The sequence below is a fragment of the Phoca vitulina genome, unplaced genomic scaffold, assembly GCF_004348235.1.
Source record: "Phoca vitulina isolate PV1807 unplaced genomic scaffold, GSC_HSeal_1.0 scaffold2, whole genome shotgun sequence".
NCBI lineage: Eukaryota > Metazoa > Chordata > Mammalia > Carnivora > Phocidae > Phoca > Phoca vitulina.
Genome location: NW_022589705.1, coordinates 71434914 through 71455598, shown reverse-complemented (window position 1 = coordinate 71455598; position 20685 = coordinate 71434914). Strand labels below are relative to the sequence as shown.

Sequence of the window (20685 nt, the reverse complement as noted above, 5' to 3'; positions counted from 1 at the left end):
GCGCCTTGCTCGTCGCCGCTCCCCTGCCTTCTTGGGAGCTCTGGAGGCCATCGCAACGGGAGATGCTCTCTGGGCATTTGGGGGAAGAACTGATCGTGCTCCTACAATGGTACTCGCCCAACCAGTATTTACTGATGCCCGCGATGCCCTGGGGGGACAAGGGACACAAAACTGGACCGGACTCGGACCCTGCCCGCCCTCAAGTTGCTGGGAGATTTAATAGAGATCGGATCTCTGCGTAAGTAGCTTCGGTACGAGATATGAAGTGGAAAGGTCAAAGGTACAGATAAAAATGCTCGGGAGTTGGGAGGGTGAGAAAGTCTGTAAGGAGGTGGCGTCTGAGCAGGTCTAAATGGATGGATGTGGTTGGGATATGCAGAGGTAGGGAGGAGGAGCCAGCCTGAGTGAGGGTAAAGCCTCAACCCAAGGCAGAGTCATGGGTGTGATACAGGTCGATCTAGCAAGTAACAGGAAAGCAAATGCAGCCAAGCTAGAACAGCTTATCCTCCCCTCTTCAGCAAATCAGACGATGGTTACTACTACCACTTCAAACTCAAAAGGACTCAATTTCCCCTCCTTCCCACCCAGTCTACTTTTCATGTAACTTATCCCCTCCCCGTAGAACATTACATCTTCTGTGACCTTCAGATCACGATCACAGACCAAAGGAATGAATAATGAAAGCAAACTAAAACGCTTTCACCAAATACATTTGAGAAAGCTAGAGGAATTTTCACTCTTGACAGTCAGGCTTTAGAATTGGAAATTTGATGAAACAAGATCCTCTTAAAATGGAGGTGATGGAGGTGATGGCGGTGGCACTGATTTTCGAAAGGAACTAGCTTCTAGATTATGAAAGGAAAGCCTGTTCTTGCAGGTCTGGGACTTAGTTATGTCTGAATATGTAAGTTAAAGGTAGGACACATCCTTGGAGGTCATCTAGTCCAATCTCTCTCCTAAACAGAGTCCACTCTCTAGCACCTCTAGCTGATCGATAATGCAGCATACACTTCAGTGTTCCAAGGGAAGAGAGCTCACTATCTCAAAAGGCAGCTACGTCCACTGAGGTAAAACTGTTGGAAAGTCTTCTATTTAGACCAAAAATCACACTCACTGGAGCTTAAAATGGAACAACACAGGAGTAGTCTTCATCTTTTTCATGACAGCCCTTCAAATACTAGGTTGCAGTCTTCATTACCCCCTGAGTCTTCTCTGTTCACATTAAACATACTCTGTTCCTCTGACCATCCCTTCTATGCTGATGCCCAACAGAACTTTCTGTGATAGAAATATTCTACAACCATACTGTTCAATATAGTAGCCAGTGTGGATGGAGCATTTGAAATGTTGCTACTGTGACTGAGGAACTGAATTTTTTTAACTGTAGTTGCCAGATGTGGCTAGTGGCTACCATATTGGACAGCACAACCTTTTATTATCAAGTATTATCAGTATTTTCCCTGTTGATCATTCACTTTTTTACACGCATTTGGGCTTGTCAACATCCACCAAATGTCTGGCACCTACAATGCAATACTGACCAATACAGCCTTCGGGGTGACTGTTTAGCACCTGGACAATATTTACATTAATGCTTTCCAGAATGGAATTTTTTTTTTTTAATATCCAGAGTATATGTGGTTCACACTGATAATCACTAGAACTAGTATTTTGTCGGCAGTCCTAGTGCCTAAACTTGTACCACTGCATTTTTTAACCTAAATATAAGACTTGACATTTCAGCTTTATGGTTTAGGCCCAGAAGTTGGGGTACTCCAAGTTAATCATTTTCAAACTTGCTTCAATATGGTTTACCAGCCAGCCAACTTTGTGGCATTTACAGATTTGGCATTTCACCATGTAACCCATATGTAGTCCTTTACAATTTACAAGGCACTTTTCATCCATTATATTTAATTTGATCCTTACAACAACCCTGTGAGGTAGGCAAGATATGAAATCTACATTTTATAGATAAGGCAGCTGAAGCGTAGTAGGAACTGAATGGATGACATCCTTTTTCTACTCCATTGAGCATCTTCTTGTACATTCTCTTCATCCATATCCTTGATAGAAATGATGAAGAGGACCTCCAGAGGCCAGGCTGACTCTGAATTCTTGAATAGCACTGACTGGTACAGCAGTTTAAACAGGTCAGTTCCCTCTTAAAAGTGTGATTATCCAACCCACTGGTTGCCATTCTGTCCAAAAGGATGGTACGAGAGACAGTAACCTGACTTAAATAAATGCTAATAATAGTCCCATAGTAGAAAAGCAAATGAGGGTTGGCTGCCAGAAAAAAATTCTACTTGTCTGTATTCCACAAAGGGACTGTCATACCAATTGCTTAAAGAAGCCAAGTCTCTCTCTCTTTCAAAATCCCCATGGGGCCAAGTTTTATTGTTCTTATGGTTCTTAGCACTTATTACCCACATTGTAATTGCTTATGTACATGTCTTATAACTAACTTCAAGTCATTCATCTCTAACACCCAGCACTCAGCCTACTGCTGAGCATGTAGGAGGTACTCAAATTGGTAAAAGATAAACTGATTCAAGTGAATGTTCTTCCAACAGGATCTGGCCCCCCTCCAAAAACAAACTTGTGACTAGAAGAGACAACAGACCATTGCCACATTCTTGCCAACATGACTGATTAAAATGCCCTTACAGTTAGCTTGGTCACAGTTTCCAGCAAGTGCTAAGGCTTTTGCTAGTTAAATCAGCTTTCACTGGAGCGTTCTGTTTTCTACATGTGTTTTGACCGAAGAGTAAAGACAGGTTCTCTAACAATAGGGTTAGAATACACAAAATAGGATGACTCTTAATAATGTCAAGTCAGTCAGTAAGGAAAATAAGTGACCAACAAAATGGAACATCTGACTGTAGGTCTTCCAAAAGAAAGGAAAAGGACTAACAAACACGAATATAGTGCTTTACCATTTACAGTTCTTTCACATACATTCCATTTGACCCTCACAACAACCCTGTGAGGTAGGCAGCACTGATCTTATTCTTCTCATTTAACAGATGAGGAAAGTGAATCTCAGAGCAGTTAACTGAAGTGCCCAAGGTTCTACAGTTAGTAAATAATTTGTATTAATATCAGTCTTTGGCCTAAAAATTCAGCACCCGACCTCGGCTCATACTTGCCCTACCTACTTCACAGGGATAATGAAGATAAAATGAATTCAAGGCTAGAAAAATACTTTGAGGGAAAAAAGCACTATATAATTATACCCGCAGACTATAATTTTCCACGATATATGGCTCATTCCCCGTCTTATCCCAGCTTGTGCGTGAACCCAGAATTTTATATTGCCTCAGTTCTCTGCTCAACTAAGCAACTAAGTAAGGCAGGGGAACAGTGTGATCCTGTTTGAAGTTATATAAATTACAATCAGGGTAACTACTAGTATAGCAAATTGAAAAACAACACAGGCCAAGTGCAGCTAGGACCCACTGAAGCACAGAGCAAAGCAAGGCAACATCATCAGATAGGGCATGATTGCATAGAAGGAAACGTGGTGTCAGAGTTCAGACTGGCACACACATGGTTATCTAAGGCAAAGTGGTGGCAAAGAAGAGTTATTTGTTCCACATTATATAAACAAGAGCAGAAGATTCATGGGAACCCGTGCAAAAGCATCTTCTGTCACACAGCTGCCTACAGAGGATATAAACAACAGTGTCATCTTCATTTTAAAGAATGACTATACCTGTGTTCATATCCTGCACTAAACCAAGGAACAGCTCCATGCTGAACTTCCTTGGCTAAAATACAACCAGTACCATCATTCCTAGTCAGATTAATAAACAGAATGTCTTTTAAGATAATGAATTAGATGGCTGTGTTTAGATTTTTTTTTTTTTTTTCAGGATTCACTTTGGATTCTCCTGCTTTTAAGACCCAAAGAAAGTTATATTGAGTTTTTATTGGTGATTCTAAGTATATGTGTTTATAACAGTTAAAGTGTGATAGGTGAATTCAACATATTAAAAGAGTTCTAGAGCATCTGTTCAGAAAAGATTATATACTATACAAACTATTCAAGTCATACAAAACCATTTTTTCAGTGTCTTTTCAACTGAGAAGAATCCTATTCAGCACGCTTCTCCTCCTGAGGTGGTTCATACTGAGCAAGCTATAGGGCAAAGACAGAGGAGTTTAGGTGAATTTTATTCTAAATTGGGTAAAAAAACTTAATAGTAACAAAACGAGTAGTTAACTATTATATTCAAATTACTGAATCAGTAACTCTATATGAATATCCTATCCCTTTTTAAACCATTTAAGATTAATACAATTTAAGATTTAATACAATCAAATGTAATGAAAACTCTTTCATATAAACCTTTAAAATTACTGGGAAACCAAAGCTGAATTTCAATTCATAACTGCACTGCTCAAACACCTGATACGCAGTAATCTATCTGTATCTTCCCAAAGATGTTGTGGCTTCTGGTAAGGGACTTACTCTTTCTCTTTTCCAAAAGTTTACTGAACTTTCTCTTAAAAAGCAGAAAAAAATAATAATGTACCATATATTAATCTAGCCAGTTAATGAAGAGAAGCTCATGTCTTTGACTTAATGGATGCCAAAGAGTTAACTGGTGTTTGTGTTGTGGAATCTTGGACAATTTAAGATGCTGCAGTTTCTATTATGCTAAGCTGTGGTTCCCTGCCAGAACACTAGGCTAGGATTTAGGTTGTTCCAATTAGCTGTCAGATTTGAGAAGATAATTAGACTTCACTGTGCTTTAGTTTCCTACCTATAAAATGGTCTGTGTACTTGTTTCGCTTATCTCGCAAGGTTGTTGAGCAGATAAATCACATTATGAGAAATGCCTAGAGTAATGTAAAATGCGTTATGTGGTTCAGAATGTGGAAAAACCTCAAAGACTTAGAGTTCACTAATTTGAAGTTTATGAAAATTCTCACAGGAGTTCCAACAAAGAAAAAACTTGAGCAGTAGACAAAATTAAGTGCAAACAAATTTATAGAGATAAACACATTCCAGGGCCAGCACATACAACTGTGCAGATGATGCACTGCACAACTCTAAGAGGTGCCATTCACAAAGCATTGACTCTACAATGACCTACTTAAATCAACTGCTTATAACTCCCAGAAATCTCCATTTACTCATTAGCAGCATTAACCAATGTTCTCATCTTTTTTTTTTTTTTTTTTTTTTAAGTAGGCGCCATGCTCTGCATGGAGCCCAATGCAGGACTTGAACTCATGACCCTAAGATCAAGACCTGAGCTGGGATCAAGAGTCGGCCACTTAACCGACTGAGCCACCCAGGTGCCCCGCTCATCTTTTTCTTGATGCAGGTTCCCAAGAACCTCTTCTTGACCACACATTGCTTGTCCTATTTACAATGTGTGGTTTTCTAGATAGGGCATCAGTTCAGCCTTGCAGTTAATCGAGATTATTTATCCTCCTCCCTCCCCTAATATCCATTTTAGTGAGGTTTTGTTCTTATAAACATGAAGGGTGAAATTATTTTTAACATGAATTCTTTTAAAACATTTACCTTTGTTTTCAGTTTTTTATTTTCTTCTACAATAGCTTCATATTTCTCTTTCATTTCTGCCAATTCTAGGCGAAGCAGCTCTATTTCTGGATTTTCTGGGGTAGCAGCTCCTAAGTGATGCTTTAAAAAACTAATATCAAAGTTAAGAATTTACTTGAGCTGAATGAAACTAACAAAATAGCTCAGAGTAGTATCAATATCTCTGATCATGGTCACCCCACCTTACCACCAACATTTACCCAGAGATCATCATTGCAAAACATAAAGGAAAGTAACTTTTTCAATCGTCAAAAATATTTTAAATATTATCTATGTGAAAAAATAAGAGTTCCAAAGATAAGTCCTTTTTCTGACTTGAAAGATGAAAAGGATACTCCAAAGCACTATTAGGTTTCTCTGGTTCTTCATATAAGGCTACCAATACTGCAAATCAAAAAGCAGAAAAAAGCAACAATTAAAGTCTTAAATTTGAATGACTGAAATTATATAGCCCAGTAAATATTAAATGCCTATTATACACCAAGCACATTGCTAGGACTGCCATACCATGGTAAACAAGGCAGATAAGGTCCCTGCTCTCAACAAATTTACAGTCTAGTGCAAAAGCAAAGAACTAGACAAAAAAAAAAAAAAGAGCATCAAGCAGCAATACAGGATGATGGACTATGGGAGTACACTGGAAGAACACCTAACTCAGCCTAGAACACCAGGGAAGGCTCCCTAACGAAAGGAAATAAGACCTGAGACTTGGCTATGAGGGTTTCAGATAAAATGGGAAGGTGAGGGGGTGGGGAGGGCAAGAGAACAACACATTGAGGAACTGAAAATTCAAGTATGGCTAGATGGAGCTGTGAACAATATGGCAGGGAAGGAAGCTGGCAAGGTGGTCAGGACCCAGACCAGGGAGGATCCTGCAAGTTTGGTTGGACTTTGATCCTCAGAACAGGCATATAATTAAACAGTTTTTAAGCAGGAGAGTGACAGGATCACTCTTGACTGCTGTGTGGAAGATCCAGAGTGGGACAAGGATGAAGGAAGGAAGAACAGTTAAGAGGCAGGTGTAGCAATCCAGCTGAAAAAGATAGTAACCTGCACTAGAGTGATGGGGGGTGAAAACAAAGTACATAAATTTGAGAAAAATTTTGGAGAGAATCAACAGAGCTATGGTAATTACTGAAAGAAGCTTTGAATTCAAACTGTGCTTCAAGAATAGTCTCATATACAACATGCTAAGTAACCACCAACCAAAAACTTTACCAGTAATCAACATGCTCAAATCAATATTAAAATAGATGTTTTAGTTTATATCCAAAAGCTTGTGTCAGCACTACCTTGCTCATCTTCTATTGAACAAATTCCTCCTGGGATTTACTACTCAGATAAAAATCTCTCTAAACCAGTGGTTAAATTTTTTGTGCATGGAACCCTTTGAAAGTGACAAAAGCCAAAAAATGTAACTATACACAAAAAATGTGCATCTCTAGACTCCAAGTTAAGATCTGTTGCAAAACTTACACGCTTCCTTTTTATTTTTTAGTTTTAATTCATCAAAATAATATAGACAAGTATGAAAAAATCAAATGGCAATGATTTTTTAACAACCTGCACTGAGTTCTGATAGTTATTCTTCTAAGTATATTTACAACCCTGTTTTTTGAGAAATTGGTATATTTACATCACCACCACCCTCTCCTTTCAGTATGTTTTTCTTTAAATAACATACTCAAACCTGTTTCTTCTTCCATTAATATCCACTGATCTTTGCCAACTAACTTTATAAGACATGAATACTCTTATTACCCTTTTCTACCTCTTCTTCCCCACCCCATTTCTTTCAGCTTCTAAATTTCTGTCAGTGGTACTATGAGGTTGATAATTACAGAACATAATGTAAATGTCAAGTTTCCTGTGCTTTTCTATAGATTAAATATACTTCCTTTTTATCAGACAAGAACTCGATAGCCGGTGTTTCCAAACTTTTTGCCTTAGCAGGCGGGATTTTTAGAGGTTGATACGGTACTCAAAATATCTCAAATGCTGCTTTTTCCAAATGACTTATCTTTATCTTTAGCCATCCTTACAGTGTTTTAATGTTAGAAGCAGTTTCAGATCCTCTTGGAAATACGCTGTATTAAAATTATAAATTAAATATGTGTAAAGTACCCATGTTTGAAGCTGAAAATCAAATTTTAAATAGCTCACATCAGTAGAGACATTATGTTAAGTTCTCTGATATTATTTAGGAGACTGGAAATCTGCAGAGATTGAGGCGTTAGATGCCAGTATATGTGAGCAAAGGAAAAGAAGCCTTCAGGGGTTTCCAGTCTCATGAAGGAGGAACCATGTATGGCCACAAGGCTGTTACCTCCCACCAAGGTCACTTCTCTGCCTTTTAACATTCCGTCTTTTACTCCGTCCAGCCACTCTGGGCTCCTTGCACTTCCTGGAACTCTTGACATCACATTTCATTCAGATCTCTGCTCAAATGTTACTTTTAAGAGAGACCTTCCCCCACCACCCCTTATAAATGGCACACCCATTGCTCTTTATCCCCTTTGCCGTATTTTTATTCATAACACTTCCCCCTGGCTGGCACTATGTATGTATTATCTGTCTCCTCCAACTAGAATATAAGCTCATTTAGAGCAGGGGCTTTTTTTTCTCCCCCACTGCTGTATCCCCAGTGCCTAGAACAGAGACCTGAATAAAATGGTGAAATAAATGAAAGAAATGAACTCATGGAGTTTTTTAAAGGGGGGGAACCCTTCAAGAGAGGACACTTCAAGAGAGGACAGAGCACAGCACTTTCATAGAGTACTCCTGTCATGTTTGCTGAAATTTAATTGCAAAGAGATAAGGAAACTATTATCTGAACCTAAGGTAGATAGCAATTCAAAATTATCAGCCCACGCATGGGAATTAAAAGTCCTGCTTTCTGCTAAGACCCAGAGTTATTCTCCCAGAATTTTCTCCTAACCTTTGCTTCTGGCCAAAGAGCAGTTACCAAATAATTTCCCAGACATTTCTCATATGGACCCAGTCATCATCCCTGACAGCTCTTCTGTTCTATATCCTTGAAAGTTCTAGCCAATGAGTTGAATGATACATAGCAGACATTCACATTATTGCTAAGCTAGTGAAATAAACAGTACCCCAACTATCTCTTGGAACTCTCCAGTTTCAAGCTCCTTACTCATCTTAGGTCTTGAACCCCCTTGGAGAAAGAGATACAGTGTAACAGCTTCCATCTTAAAAGGTGTAAACAATATAACCATTTTCATGTGCCCTCAAGCTCTTTAAACTGTAATTCTACTTATGAAATATGCACAAAGCAGGAATTGGTATAGCCTACGAAACGAGGGTTGAAAAACCACAACCAAATTGACTATGAATCGCCTACTTTGGGGATTGAGTTCACTTAGTTATTTTATAGGCAACTTTGAAATCTGGTAATTTTCCCACTTGCCCTTTGTTCGAGGGAAAATGCTTCTTTACATAATTTTGACTCCGCAAAAACTAAGGAGGGAGGAGTTGGGATCTCAAGGTCTTTAGCAAATATGCTCGCTGCGACCGCTCGAGGCAAAGCAACGGAAGTTGGAGGGACTTTACAACAGCTGCAAGAGTTTCACTCCCCGCCCGGAGAGTGGTAGCATGAGCGAGGCTACCCCAACTCGGGCGGCGTCCGACAGCCAGACGTGCGCCAGTCCCTGCTGAACCCCGAGGCCCACCTTGCCGGACCCCAGACAGTTCCCACCTGTTCCCCCTCCTTCCCCACACCTTGGCCCGTCAGGGGCGCAGCGCCGAGGACCACGGCGTGGACACGAGGAACCCTCTCCTAGCCCATGCTCACCCTTGGTCAGCGTGTCCAGCACCCCCGACTTCTCCAAGTACCTCCGGAACTGCTCCCGCTTCGAGTCGGCGGCCTGAGGAGACACGGCGGGTCAGTGGCCGAAGCCCAGGGGCCGGAGCAGGAAGAAGGCGCTGGGAGTCCGGCAACCCCTCCTCCGCCTCGCTACCTCAGGCCCCCAAAACCTGCGCGCGCGCCCCCACTCCCACCCCGAGCCGACCAGCGGCTGGCTACCGCCCGCACGCCCCCAGCCACGCCGCGCCCCCCTCACTTTGTAATGGGCCATAGTGACAGCGGCAGCGGCGTAGCTGGCGCCCGAGACCGTGGCTGGCGGGCTCTGAGCAGCACTGCTCATGCGCGGAAGGGCGCGCGCGCATGCGCACTTGCGAACCACGGTCCGCGATCGCAGGGGTGTGGCCTGTTTTCATGACAACCAGGACGCTCTGAGTGCCCCATAGTGGGCTAAGTCGAAGGAGGCTGCGTACACCCGCCTCTCTGCTCCCGGAGCAGCACCTCTCCTTCCTCTTCCGGTCCTTGCAGCGATTCGGTTGCTGAGCGAGAGGCGAGGTTTTGGTAACTCCGGACTAGTGTCCAGGTGGGGCCAAAGATGGGCGTGACGCCCGGGGGCAGGGCCTGCGGAGGCCGATAGCACTAGGACTGTAGCAGGGTGTGATCTGCGGACACCGGTCTGGAGCCGACCTGTCTCAACTGGGACCTCATTAGGTGCGGCAATCTATATGTGCTGGCTTCTTGGCTCTCATCCTGAAAAGGTGCGCACGACCGACGCATGGCGACCCTTGGGTATGCAGTGTCTTGAGAGGAGTGCTTAGAATCGTTATGTTTCAGCTCCAGCTTTTACTTTTGGAGTTTGTTTTGTGGCGGGCTTGATAGGGGCCTCTGGAGGGGGTGAGCAGTAACATGCTAAGCTTTTGAGCGCTTACCGTGTGCCAGGCACTGTACTAAACACGTTTCTTATTTTAATTCTCATGCTATCCCTGTAAGGTAGGCACTGTTAGTAAAGTGGCGAAGTTAGAGGACCAGGGAGGGTAGAGCTCCAATTCCAATCTGGGCACTGAAATTACGATGCTATAAAGCCATCAATCTTTTTAAGATTTTATTTACTAGACAGCAACATTATCATACTCAAGAGACATCAGGTTGCGGTCAATAAGGAAACTAAATTAAGTCCCAGGGACAAACAATTTAAACATTGTGCAGAAATAAGAGATTAGCAACTAAGAGGGAGAATTATGTAGAACAAGGAGAATCTCCTAAAGCTGTACTCCCTTCAAGGAAAAACCTGTTTCCAATCCATTAAGCCTCGATTCTAAACATGCGACTTTCCCAGAATCAGTTTTCATGAATTCTGAAGGGAGCCTGTGAAAAAGTAATCCTGATACTTGGTAACTATGTCTTTGAATTTGAAACTGCCCCTTAACCACTCAGAATTAATCTGTTTTTCCTTTTTGAAATGGGTTTGCAGTTTTCTGCCTGTAACACCTGGTCTTTAGAGCTGCCCTTGTCATGCCTGTGCTCCATCACCACTAGGCTACTTCTATGATAACATAATATGCAGAATGTCTAGAAGCCAGAAGCAGTTCAGATCTGAAGGTCTGTGGGAGCCCGCCTACCAGTGAGGTTATTTGTCAGCAACACCAAATGATTTGGAGGACAAGCAGTAGGATTATTGCAGCTTCTGGCCAAATCAGATTCAAAGGACAACTGTCCCAAAGAATCAGGAGTGTCTGGAATGTCAGGCGGTTGGCAGTCTCCCAGTGAAGGAGGCAGCGTGCTAAATGTGCCCTCTCTGAACTGACCCTTGAGGTTTCCTTTAGGAGGTGACACCTGATTTTCATCTTCCATAGAGGGACCACATGTAGACCTAAGCCACGACTGTTCCCAGGCACAGTTACCAGGCGGAGGGAAAGCTGTTTGGAATGACTGCCCCATGTGGTTGTCCAGATCTGTAGCAACACCTGGAATAGAACAGTGACATCTAGAGCAGTGGTTCCTTTTTCTGTCTTTGCCATCAATTTCTCTTTTTTCCCTTAATGGGTTACCCACTTCTTTTCTAAATATTTTATGAGTGTCTTCATTATTACATGAGCTGATGTGTTGAAGATGACTACAGGTAGCGCTAAGTGTGCACGTCTCATCGGAAAGTACAGTTTCTTGTTCATCCAAAATGCATTTCTCATCATTTCCACGGTGATTGTCAGGATGTGCCTGAAATGCAGGTGAATTTAAAATAGGGCACACTGCTGTGTGTTTTTGCTTTTCCGTTAACAGATAATAATCAGGTGCAGAAGAGAGTCCCTTCAGTGAATTTGCAGAGGTGCTCTGATATTTGGCATGATTTTGTTTTGACTTGTTCACAAAGAATTCATTATGCTCATCCTTCCATTTATATTGTCCCCAAAGCCCTTTTTTAATCTTTTTAAAACCTAGGTGGAAAATTTCTAGAACATTTAAGAAAAGAGAAACAGTGGCTATAGATTGCATAAATAATAGGAATATTGTCTTTTCTGTTGGTCTTGAGACAAAACAATCAATTATATTTGGACACGGGTGGCCATAGCATTTAACTAAAGGCTCTAAATGAAATCCATATAAAAGATACTGTCCAGTCATGAACCCAACCTCAACCACGGAGCGAGTGAAAATGTGTACCACGTAAGTGCAAAGCAGGGTTCCTCTGAGTGGAGCTTTATTTAGTTTCCTTTGTTCCAGCTGACAAAGTTCTTGCTCCAGTCTCCTCCGGTCCCCAGGCATTTCAAACTCCACGCCCTCCAGGGCCCCTCTCAGTTGAGCTTTCCTCCTCTGCCTCTCTTTCTCCAGAACCCTCAGTCGGTACAAAGCATGGCCCATATAGACCAGGGATGGTGAAGACACAAATATCACCTGCAAAACCCAGTATCTAACGAGGGAGATGGGAAAGGCCTGGTCATAGCACACATTTCTGCAGCCGGGTTGTTCTGTATTACAGATGAAACTGGACTGCTCATCATTCCAGACATCCTCAGCTGCTACACCCAGAACAAGCATTCGAAATATGAACAGGATAGTGAGCCAGATCTTTCCAATGATGGTGGAGTGGATGTGAACTTCCTCCAGGATGCCTCCAAGGAAATTCCAGTTCCCCATGTTTATTTAGCCAGCCAGCTTCACTCTGAACCCCATCAAATAGGAGACAGATAAATTCTTCCATTCTGAAGGGTGTGCTATTTCGTAAAGCAAACCTATGGCCAAAACATGAACAAAGCATCACTCTCTTCATGTGCTGTTGCTCTACTTTTTCCCTAGAGAACTGTGATAATCTCACCAAGGATATATTTAAGATATCAGGAATTTAGGGGCGCCTGGGTGGCTCAGTTGGTTAAGCGTCTGCCTTCGGCTCAGGTCATGGTCCCGGGGTCCTGAGATGGAGCCCCACATGGGGCTCCCTGCTCAGCGGGGAGTCTGCTTCTCCCTCTCCCTCTGCCCCCGTTTGTGTGTGCACTCTCTCTCTCTCAAATAAAATCTTAAAAAAAAAAAAAAGATATCAGGAATTTACAATCACTTATGTTTAGACCTCATAATGTAATGAAGAAAAAAAAAGAGGGGCGCCTGGGTGGCTCAGTCAGTTAAGTGTCTGCCTTCAGCTCAGGTCATGATCCCAGGGTCCTGGAATCAAGCCCCGTGGCAGGCTCCCTGCTCAGCAGGGAGACTGCTTCTCTCTCTCCCCTGCCCCAGCTCATGCTCTCTCTCTCTTGCTCTCTCTCAAATCAATAAATAAAATCTTTAAAAAGAAAAAAAGATACCTGGAGGAGGGGCTGTATATATTCTCTATGAAGAATAGAACTGTAGATGGGGTGGCTTGGCTGGCTCAGTCAGAAGAGCATGTGACTCTTGAACTCGGGGTTGTGAGTTCAAGCCCCATGTTGGGTGTAGAGATTACTTAAAATAAGTAAATAAAAATTTAAAAAAAAACCAAACTGTAGGATCCCCTATAAGAAAGGAGTCTTTTTTTTTTTAAAGATTTTATTTATTTATTTGACAGAGACACAGCGAGAGAGGGAACACAAGCAGGGAGAGTGGGAGAGGGAGAAGCAGGCTTCCCGCCGAGCAGGGAGCCCGATGTGGGGCTCGACCCCAGGATCCTGGGATCATGACCTGAGCCGAAGGCAGACGCTAAACGACTGAGCCACCCAGACGCCCCGAGAAAGGAGTCTTGTTATTGTTAGCTGAAGTTTATTACTGTTTTACTTTAACTGAGAACTTTTGGAGAGGTTCCTAAAACTACTGACATGATCTTACAAACCTCTTTATTAAGATTATATAAAAACTATAACCAAAGTCAGTGAGTGTCTCATTTGAGAATTCAGTAAGATACAGCATTTAATGAAATCAGAGGAAACAGATCTGGCTCTTGCTATAGGAATTTAGATTTGTCTTTTAATCCACATTTAAATGTCTAAATTCTGTTGGCTTTCTGGCAGTTGTTGAGCATTTTTAGAAATCAGAAATTTCCGTAATATTTATGAATATTCATAAAATTCTTAATTATCTATGAAAAATTGTGTATTTTTATCATCTTAAAATGAACTCCAGTTAACTAAGTAAATCTTAAATTAAAAAAATAAAACTTCAAGATTAAAAAAAAGAAGAACTCCAAAAATTCTCAACTATTTTTGTACTAGCAGAATGTTTTTATATAGTTCTTGACATAAAAAGATGGCTGTTGTGGTGGTGGTATTATAGATATTTTCACTGTAACAATATTTGACCTATTTAAGACACATAGCTTGCTTTTTTGGAAGGAACAGTCAGGCTAGTTATAATTTAGATGCTTGGATTATCAAGAAGTACATTCCATATTAAGGTAGATATCCTAATGTATCTAAGAGGAAATATATCCCACAGGAAAGATAAAAAGAGGAATGTTTTCATAACTTTCCTTCAAAATATCAGTATGTGTTCTATATCCCTTATATAAAGGGAAATGTTACACAATTAAGTACAATACTGGGATACTATAGCTAAATGATATGTTCATCACAAAAGCCTTATGAGGTAGGTATGTTGTTTCCCCAGTTTACAGATGAGGAAACTGAGGCACACCTAAATTATCCAAGGTTGAGGCAGCTGGGTGGCTCAGTTGGCTAAACATCCAACTCTTGATTTTGGCTCAGGTCATGATCTCAGGGTTGTGGGTTCAAGCCTCACGTCCGCCTCCGCACTGAGCGCAGAGTCTGCTTGGGACTCTCTCTCTCCCTCTTCCTCTGCCCTTCCCCCACCAAATAAATAAATAAAATCTTTAAATTACCAAAGGTCACACAGTTGGAACTGACATTGAAAATCAGTGTGGCTCTAAAGTCAGGTCCTATTCTACTAAACTGTTATTTTTTCCTCTTTGGGTGCACTTAAGATTTGCATGAAAGAAACATTAGGAAATCATCTGTTTTCTCTTAAATGTTTATTTAAATTAGGTATGTCAAATAGTGATAGTTTGGGCTTTTTAAATAACTGATTCTAAAGTCTTTAGTTCCTTTTCTAAAGCTTCATTCACTTGAAAAGATTTACAAAAGCATCAACCTTCTAAAATTTAGTTGTATTTCTGAGAGAAAACTTCTATTTAACTTTATTATGTTAATAATAATATATTCTTTGATCCAACAATCCAAAACACTAAAGTGTAAGCAATGGTATCATTCATGTTGTTTATAATAATCACAAATTGAAACTGTCCAAAATAATTATCAATATAAGAAAGACAGTATTGTACTTAATAAATAATAGTGCATCTATAGGATGGTACTATGCAACCAGTAAAAATGATAAATAAATACTAATATAAAAAGACATTTAATATATTGTTTCAGTTTATAAAATAGAACAGTATGACCCCATAATTATATATTTGTTTATATGTAGAGATGCATACAAAAAGCCTAGAAGGAAATTCATCAAGATATTAACTATGATAATCTCTGGGTGGTGTGATTACAATTGACTTATTTTTTTATAATTATATGTATTTTAATTTGTTTTTACCATGAGCACTTCTATAATCACAAAAAAATAATAATTTTTTTCCCTTAAGGTACAAAAGCATAGTATTTCCTGAAAGAAGGAGCAGTAAATTATTTAGCTACAAATCTTAGGTTCTGAAGCTTTCATAAATGACATGAATACTAGTCTACCTAGACTCAATCCCATAGAATTCGAAAGCAAAAAATAAAAACATTTCAAACAACTCTTTCTTAATTTGCTAAAACAGAAATTAACACAAACCTGTTTAGATAAATCTGAGAAGCAAATCATGCTTGTTCTCTGAAGGTGTCCCTTTGCAGGTGCAGAGCAGTTCAGTTCAGTGCAGTGAGTCAGCCATCGGCTAAAATCCATTTGTGCTCATTGTTTGTGCTTCTAAAACCACTCTGTCCAATAGAACTTTTGCAACAGTGTTGAAAGACTCTCTCTGCACTGTCCAATAAGGTAGCCACTAGCTACATAGAGCCATTGGGCACTTGCATCATGACTTGTGTAACACAGGAACTGAGTTTTTTTTTATCTTATTTAATTTTAATTAAAATTTAAGAGCTGCATGTGCCTTGTGGCTACTTTATTGGACGGGACAAATAAAGAATATTTCCAATATTTCTAATAACACAGCAGTGTAGAAGACTAAAGTTATGAGCCCCAAATTAAGCTGAATAGATGGTTCCTCTATAATTCAGAGACATCAAATTTAAAACACCAGATGTTTGTGTGCTTTTTTTTTTTTTACAGTAATTTTGCCCCCTGGGGAACCCAATTATAATGTGAACCATGTTTCTAGTACCAAAAACTCTTTTTGACTATAAACAGTTTCTTTTTTATTTATTTATTTGTTTATTTATTTATATGAGAGAGAGAGAAAGAGAGAATGAGAGGCGGGAGGGTCAGAGGGAGAAGCAAACTCCCTGCTGAGCAGGGAGCCTGATGTGGCACTTGATCCTGGGACTCCAGGATCATGACCTGAGCTGAAGGCAGTCGCTCAACCAACTGAGCCACCCAGGCGCCCCTAAAAACAGTTTCATAATTCGATGAATTCTGTTTCTCTATCTAGTTTTCTGTTATGAACAATTACATTTCCGTTTAGGTCATTAAAGGTCTCTCTTCAGAGCTAGTGACCTGATGGGTTGGACATGACAGATGACTATTTCTTCTCTGGGCTTTTTTTTTTTTTCTTTAAGATTTTTTATTTTTAAGTAATCTCTACTCCCCAACATGAGGCTCGAACTTACAACCCTGAGATCAAGAGTGGCATGCTCTACAGACTGAGCCAGCCAGACACCCCTTCTCTGGGCTCTTTGCCAATTAATAGATACTTTTCAGATTCAATGCAACTATTTCACAGGGAAAAAGTTATACATATATATTCATATTTGTATATTATATAAATTACATATGTGTAATATATAAATTATTAATAAACTTGAAAAACACTAAGCCTCAGTAGTTAGACAAATAAAATTTAAATGAAGTATTATTTTTTAACTGTCAAAATGCAGGGGCGCCTGGGTGGCTCAGTCGTTAAGCGTCTGCCTTCGGCCCAGGTCATAATCCCAGGGTCCTGGGATCGAGCCCCGCATCGGGCTCCCTGCTTGGCGGGAAGCCTGCGTCTCCCTCTCCCCCTGCTTGTGTTCCTGCTCTCGCTATCTCTCTCTCTCTGTCAAATAAATAAATAAAATCTTTAAAAAAAAAAAAAAACTATCAAAATGCAGATTTTTCAAAGATTTACAATACCTGCTTTTGGCAAAAGTATAAGGAAACTTACTAACATCTGTCAGTAAGAATATAAATGGATGCACTACTTAAAAGGCAGTTTAAATCTATCAAAATTAGCAGCATTTCTGCTTGTGGATGCTTAAAATATTCATTCAGCAAACATACTCAAAGGCATCCTACACGTACTAGGAAGTTCACATAGCACTGTCGATAATAGTACAAAATCAACAGTGTCCAGTAGAGCCGTGGTTAAATAACCACAGTACATCTTTATCATCCAGCAACTCAGAGAATGAAGGTCTCCAGCATCACATTGTAAAGCAAGGTACAGAGCAACACGTGTAGTATAATCTCATTTATCCTGTTAAAACCCACAATCCCGAGACGCTGAGATCATGACCTGAGCCAAAATCAAGAGTGAGCCACCCAGGCTCCTAGACATGGAGCCTACTTAAAAAAAAAAAAAAAAAAAAAAAAAGCCAACAATCTAGGTTCTATAATAAGAAAGGAGACAGGCTTCTCAGCTTTTAGATTTGACATTTTACCCTATGTAAATAAATCCTACCCACTCCCAGGAGAGCCACTAGCCATGTAAAGGATGAGAATCCAGAGTCCAGGTACCCAGTATGCACCAGAAAGCTAGTTCTAGGTTCCTTGGGATCCTAGACACACTTCTAGAATCTTAAACTGGCAGTCCAGAAAATTTTCGGTCTTCTTTTATAAGATACTTCTACCATTTATGGCACACTCACAGAAATGTTTGTTCCTATACTCCCACGATACTCTCAGCTTTCAGTATTTGGTGAACATAGCCTCATTAGACCAGTAGGGGAGGAGAATATGGACTTTCGAGTCATTACCAACCTTTAAATCCTGTGCCCTCTTAGACAAGTTACTTGATTTTTTAAATGAGTTTTCATGTCGTCCTCTCTAGATACAGAGTAATAGCTACGTTTCTGGGTTGTTGAAAAGATTAACAATAATGTATATAAAGCACCCCAAACAGAGATCTATCCACCCCAACAGTGATAGAAAGTGACTATCAATAGTCTGGCACAGGTATGAAAAGTTTTTATTATCAGAACAGTACAGGTATTTGTAGATTCTATCAAGCAGTCTCTACAATATATCCTCCAAGGAGAGCAAGTCTCTTAGAGTATCCCTGCAATGCACACCACATGTCTGGAAAGAGCCAATCCTGCTTTTTCCATCCCTCCCCTTTTCTCTCTTCCTTTTCCCTCCCTCTGCATTCAGAAGCCCCTTACCTAAACCCTAACCCCTTTTGTAAACAGTCTTTGCAACTGAGGACTTCAGTCGTGTTCTGACCTCTTTAAAAAATTGTTAGCATTTGCAAGGACTTCTTTGTCTCTTCATAGACTTCAGTTTTTTCCCAGATGGCTCTTTGCATTACTTGGTTTATATTAGAGGCAGGTCAGTTTGCTGGGGAGAGGAAAATGTTGAAAAACACGGCAAATAAGACACAAGCAAAATAAGCTGCAATTGCTACCCAAAATCTCGGATCCTTCAGCAGTGCCTGATCAAAGCAGCTAAACACAGTGTAACCTATGGACATTCCAGCGAATCCACCTGCAATGTGGGCTGCAAAAGACACCTTGGGAGGAAAAGGGGAGAAATGAAAATAAGTGAAGAAAATGCTAATTGTATATTTCAGTTGCATCCCTCTTCCTAAAACACAAATGCCATCAAACAAGAGTCTTAAAAGCCTGAAGGACAAGGAGGTGAAGCAAAAGAGACACAAAACTCCCATGTGCAGAGAGGAGATGTTCTGAAAACATGCAGAGCTAAAAAATGTCATTTCATCAACTCTCCGAGTGCACAGGACCGAGCCATTGTTTGTCATTCTCTGTCACCATCACATTCTGGATGGTTCTATATGTCAAGAGAATGTGTTGCATTACCACAAGGGATCTCTGTAGGAGCCGCGTCTGACCCCACATAAATGGAATGTCAGGATGAAAACACAGCTGACGTATACACACAAATATGCAAACAAACTACCCAATTCAAAGACTAATAACAACAAAACTGGAAATCTCGGTCAGTTTTTTTTTAATCCTGCAAATTCATCTGGACCCAAATTTTCATTGCTGTTCTCCAATCTGCTTTTTATTCTCTGTGGACAGTGATATCCCTTCTCTCCTGTTTTGCTCCCAGGAGCCAACAGGAGGGCAAGTGCAAAGAAATAGAGCCGACGACAGTCAGGTCTCTGAGAGAGTTAAGTGAAAAGGACAATCCAAAAGTCTGATTTCCTCAGGAATTTGTTTATCTTCCAAATGGAAATCTGGCTGCCCTAAATCACAGACTTATTGCCCCTATTCAATGACCCTTTTTAGCTATTGGTATGATAGGTAAACAAGTTCTTGTTGAAAAAATAATAAACTGAACTCACCGGCGACCCGTTTTCAGGGACAAAGAACCTTCTGTAGAGAGCAAATCCCATATCCGACAAAACTAGAAAGAAAAACAAGCTGATGAAGCCCCAGGATTGCCACAACAATGCACCAGATGTTTTTGGGTTCTCTTCTAGTCACGGTAGCAACTAACATTTATGGAGACTCACTCTGTACCAGGTGCTACTGTAAGAGCTTTATGAGTATCAATTCACTAATCCTCACGAGGACCCTATGAAATGAGTATATCATCCCACTTGACAGATTTATTCATCCCACATGTATTGAGTGGTTATCTTCTGTGCACCAGGCACTGTTCTAGGTGGTAGAGATACTGCAGTGAACAGATGAGACAGCCCTGCCTCATGGAGCTGACAGTCTGTTGGGGGAAGCTCACAAACAAATTAGTAAAACATAAAACATACAGTACAGCAAATGGACAAAATGCAGAGAGAGGAAGGAGGATTAGGAATGCTGGGAGTAGGGTGTGATTTTTAATAGAGTCAGGGACAATCTCACTGAGAATATGACATTTGGCGGAGATAAGAGAGCAAGCAATGCTGACATCTGAAGTAAGAGTCTTCCAGGCAGAGGGAAGAGCACATGCAAAGTCCCTGAGGCAGGAATGTGCCCAGTGTGCTGGAGGAAGACCAGAGCAGGTGCGCTGGCTGGATGGGTGGTTTTCAAAGTGTGACTCCCTGCCCCTCCAAGAGCAACAGTAACATTCACCTGGGAACTTACTAGAAATTAAACTTCTCAGGCCCACCCCAGACTTGTATCAGAAACTCTGAAGATAAGGTCAGAAGTCTGTGTTTTAACAAGAACTCCAGGTGATTCTGGACTACAATTAGGGGTAAAATGATAGGCGAGGAGCAGGGGACAAATCACGTAGGGGCTTTATGGACCACTGTAAGGATTTTGACTCCAAGTGGTAGGAAACCTTTGAAAGCTTTTGAGCACAGGAGTGACATGATTCAACTTATACTTTTAAAAGATCATTCTGGCTGCTATACAGGAAGGAATGTAAGGGAGCAAGGACAGGAGCAGAAGACCAGCTAGATCAACGATATAGCACCAATCCAAGTGAGGAATGACGGTGGCATCTTATCCATAAGGAAACCAAAACACAGAGGGTA

The 20685-nt window shown here is 40.8% G+C and overlaps 3 protein-coding genes across 3 annotated transcripts in view; all 3 read right to left on the bottom strand.

Annotated features, from left to right (window-relative positions):
• Positions 1-2924: 2924 nt before the first annotated feature.
• MYCBP (MYC binding protein) lies at positions 2925-9772 on the bottom strand. The gene is made up of 5 exons (XM_032432697.1): positions 9661-9772; positions 9393-9465; positions 5917-5965; positions 5543-5672; positions 2925-4144 (listed from the first exon to the last, which is right to left on the bottom strand). The coding sequence occupies exons 1-5, from the start codon at positions 9742-9744 to the stop codon at positions 4100-4102; spliced, it is 381 nt and encodes a 126-aa protein (XP_032288588.1). The 5' UTR covers positions 9745-9772; the 3' UTR covers positions 2925-4099.
• A 1202-nt stretch (positions 9773-10974) lies between these two features.
• Positions 10975-12728, bottom strand: GJA9 (gap junction protein alpha 9). The gene has a single exon (XM_032432668.1). The coding sequence runs from the start codon at positions 12531-12533 to the stop codon at positions 10989-10991; it is 1545 nt and encodes a 514-aa protein (XP_032288559.1). The 5' UTR covers positions 12534-12728; the 3' UTR covers positions 10975-10988.
• Positions 12729-17624: 4896 nt separating this feature from the next.
• Positions 17625-20685, bottom strand: part of RHBDL2 (rhomboid like 2) — a 48751-nt gene continuing 45690 nt past the window's right edge. Inside the window, exons 7-8 of the mRNA XM_032432683.1 lie at positions 19549-19610; positions 17625-18750 (exon numbers count right to left, since the gene is read on the bottom strand). Of these exons, the coding sequence (XP_032288574.1) occupies positions 18571-18750; positions 19549-19610 (242 nt within the window). The 3' untranslated portion in view covers positions 17625-18570. The remainder of the gene's footprint in view (positions 18751-19548; positions 19611-20685) is intronic.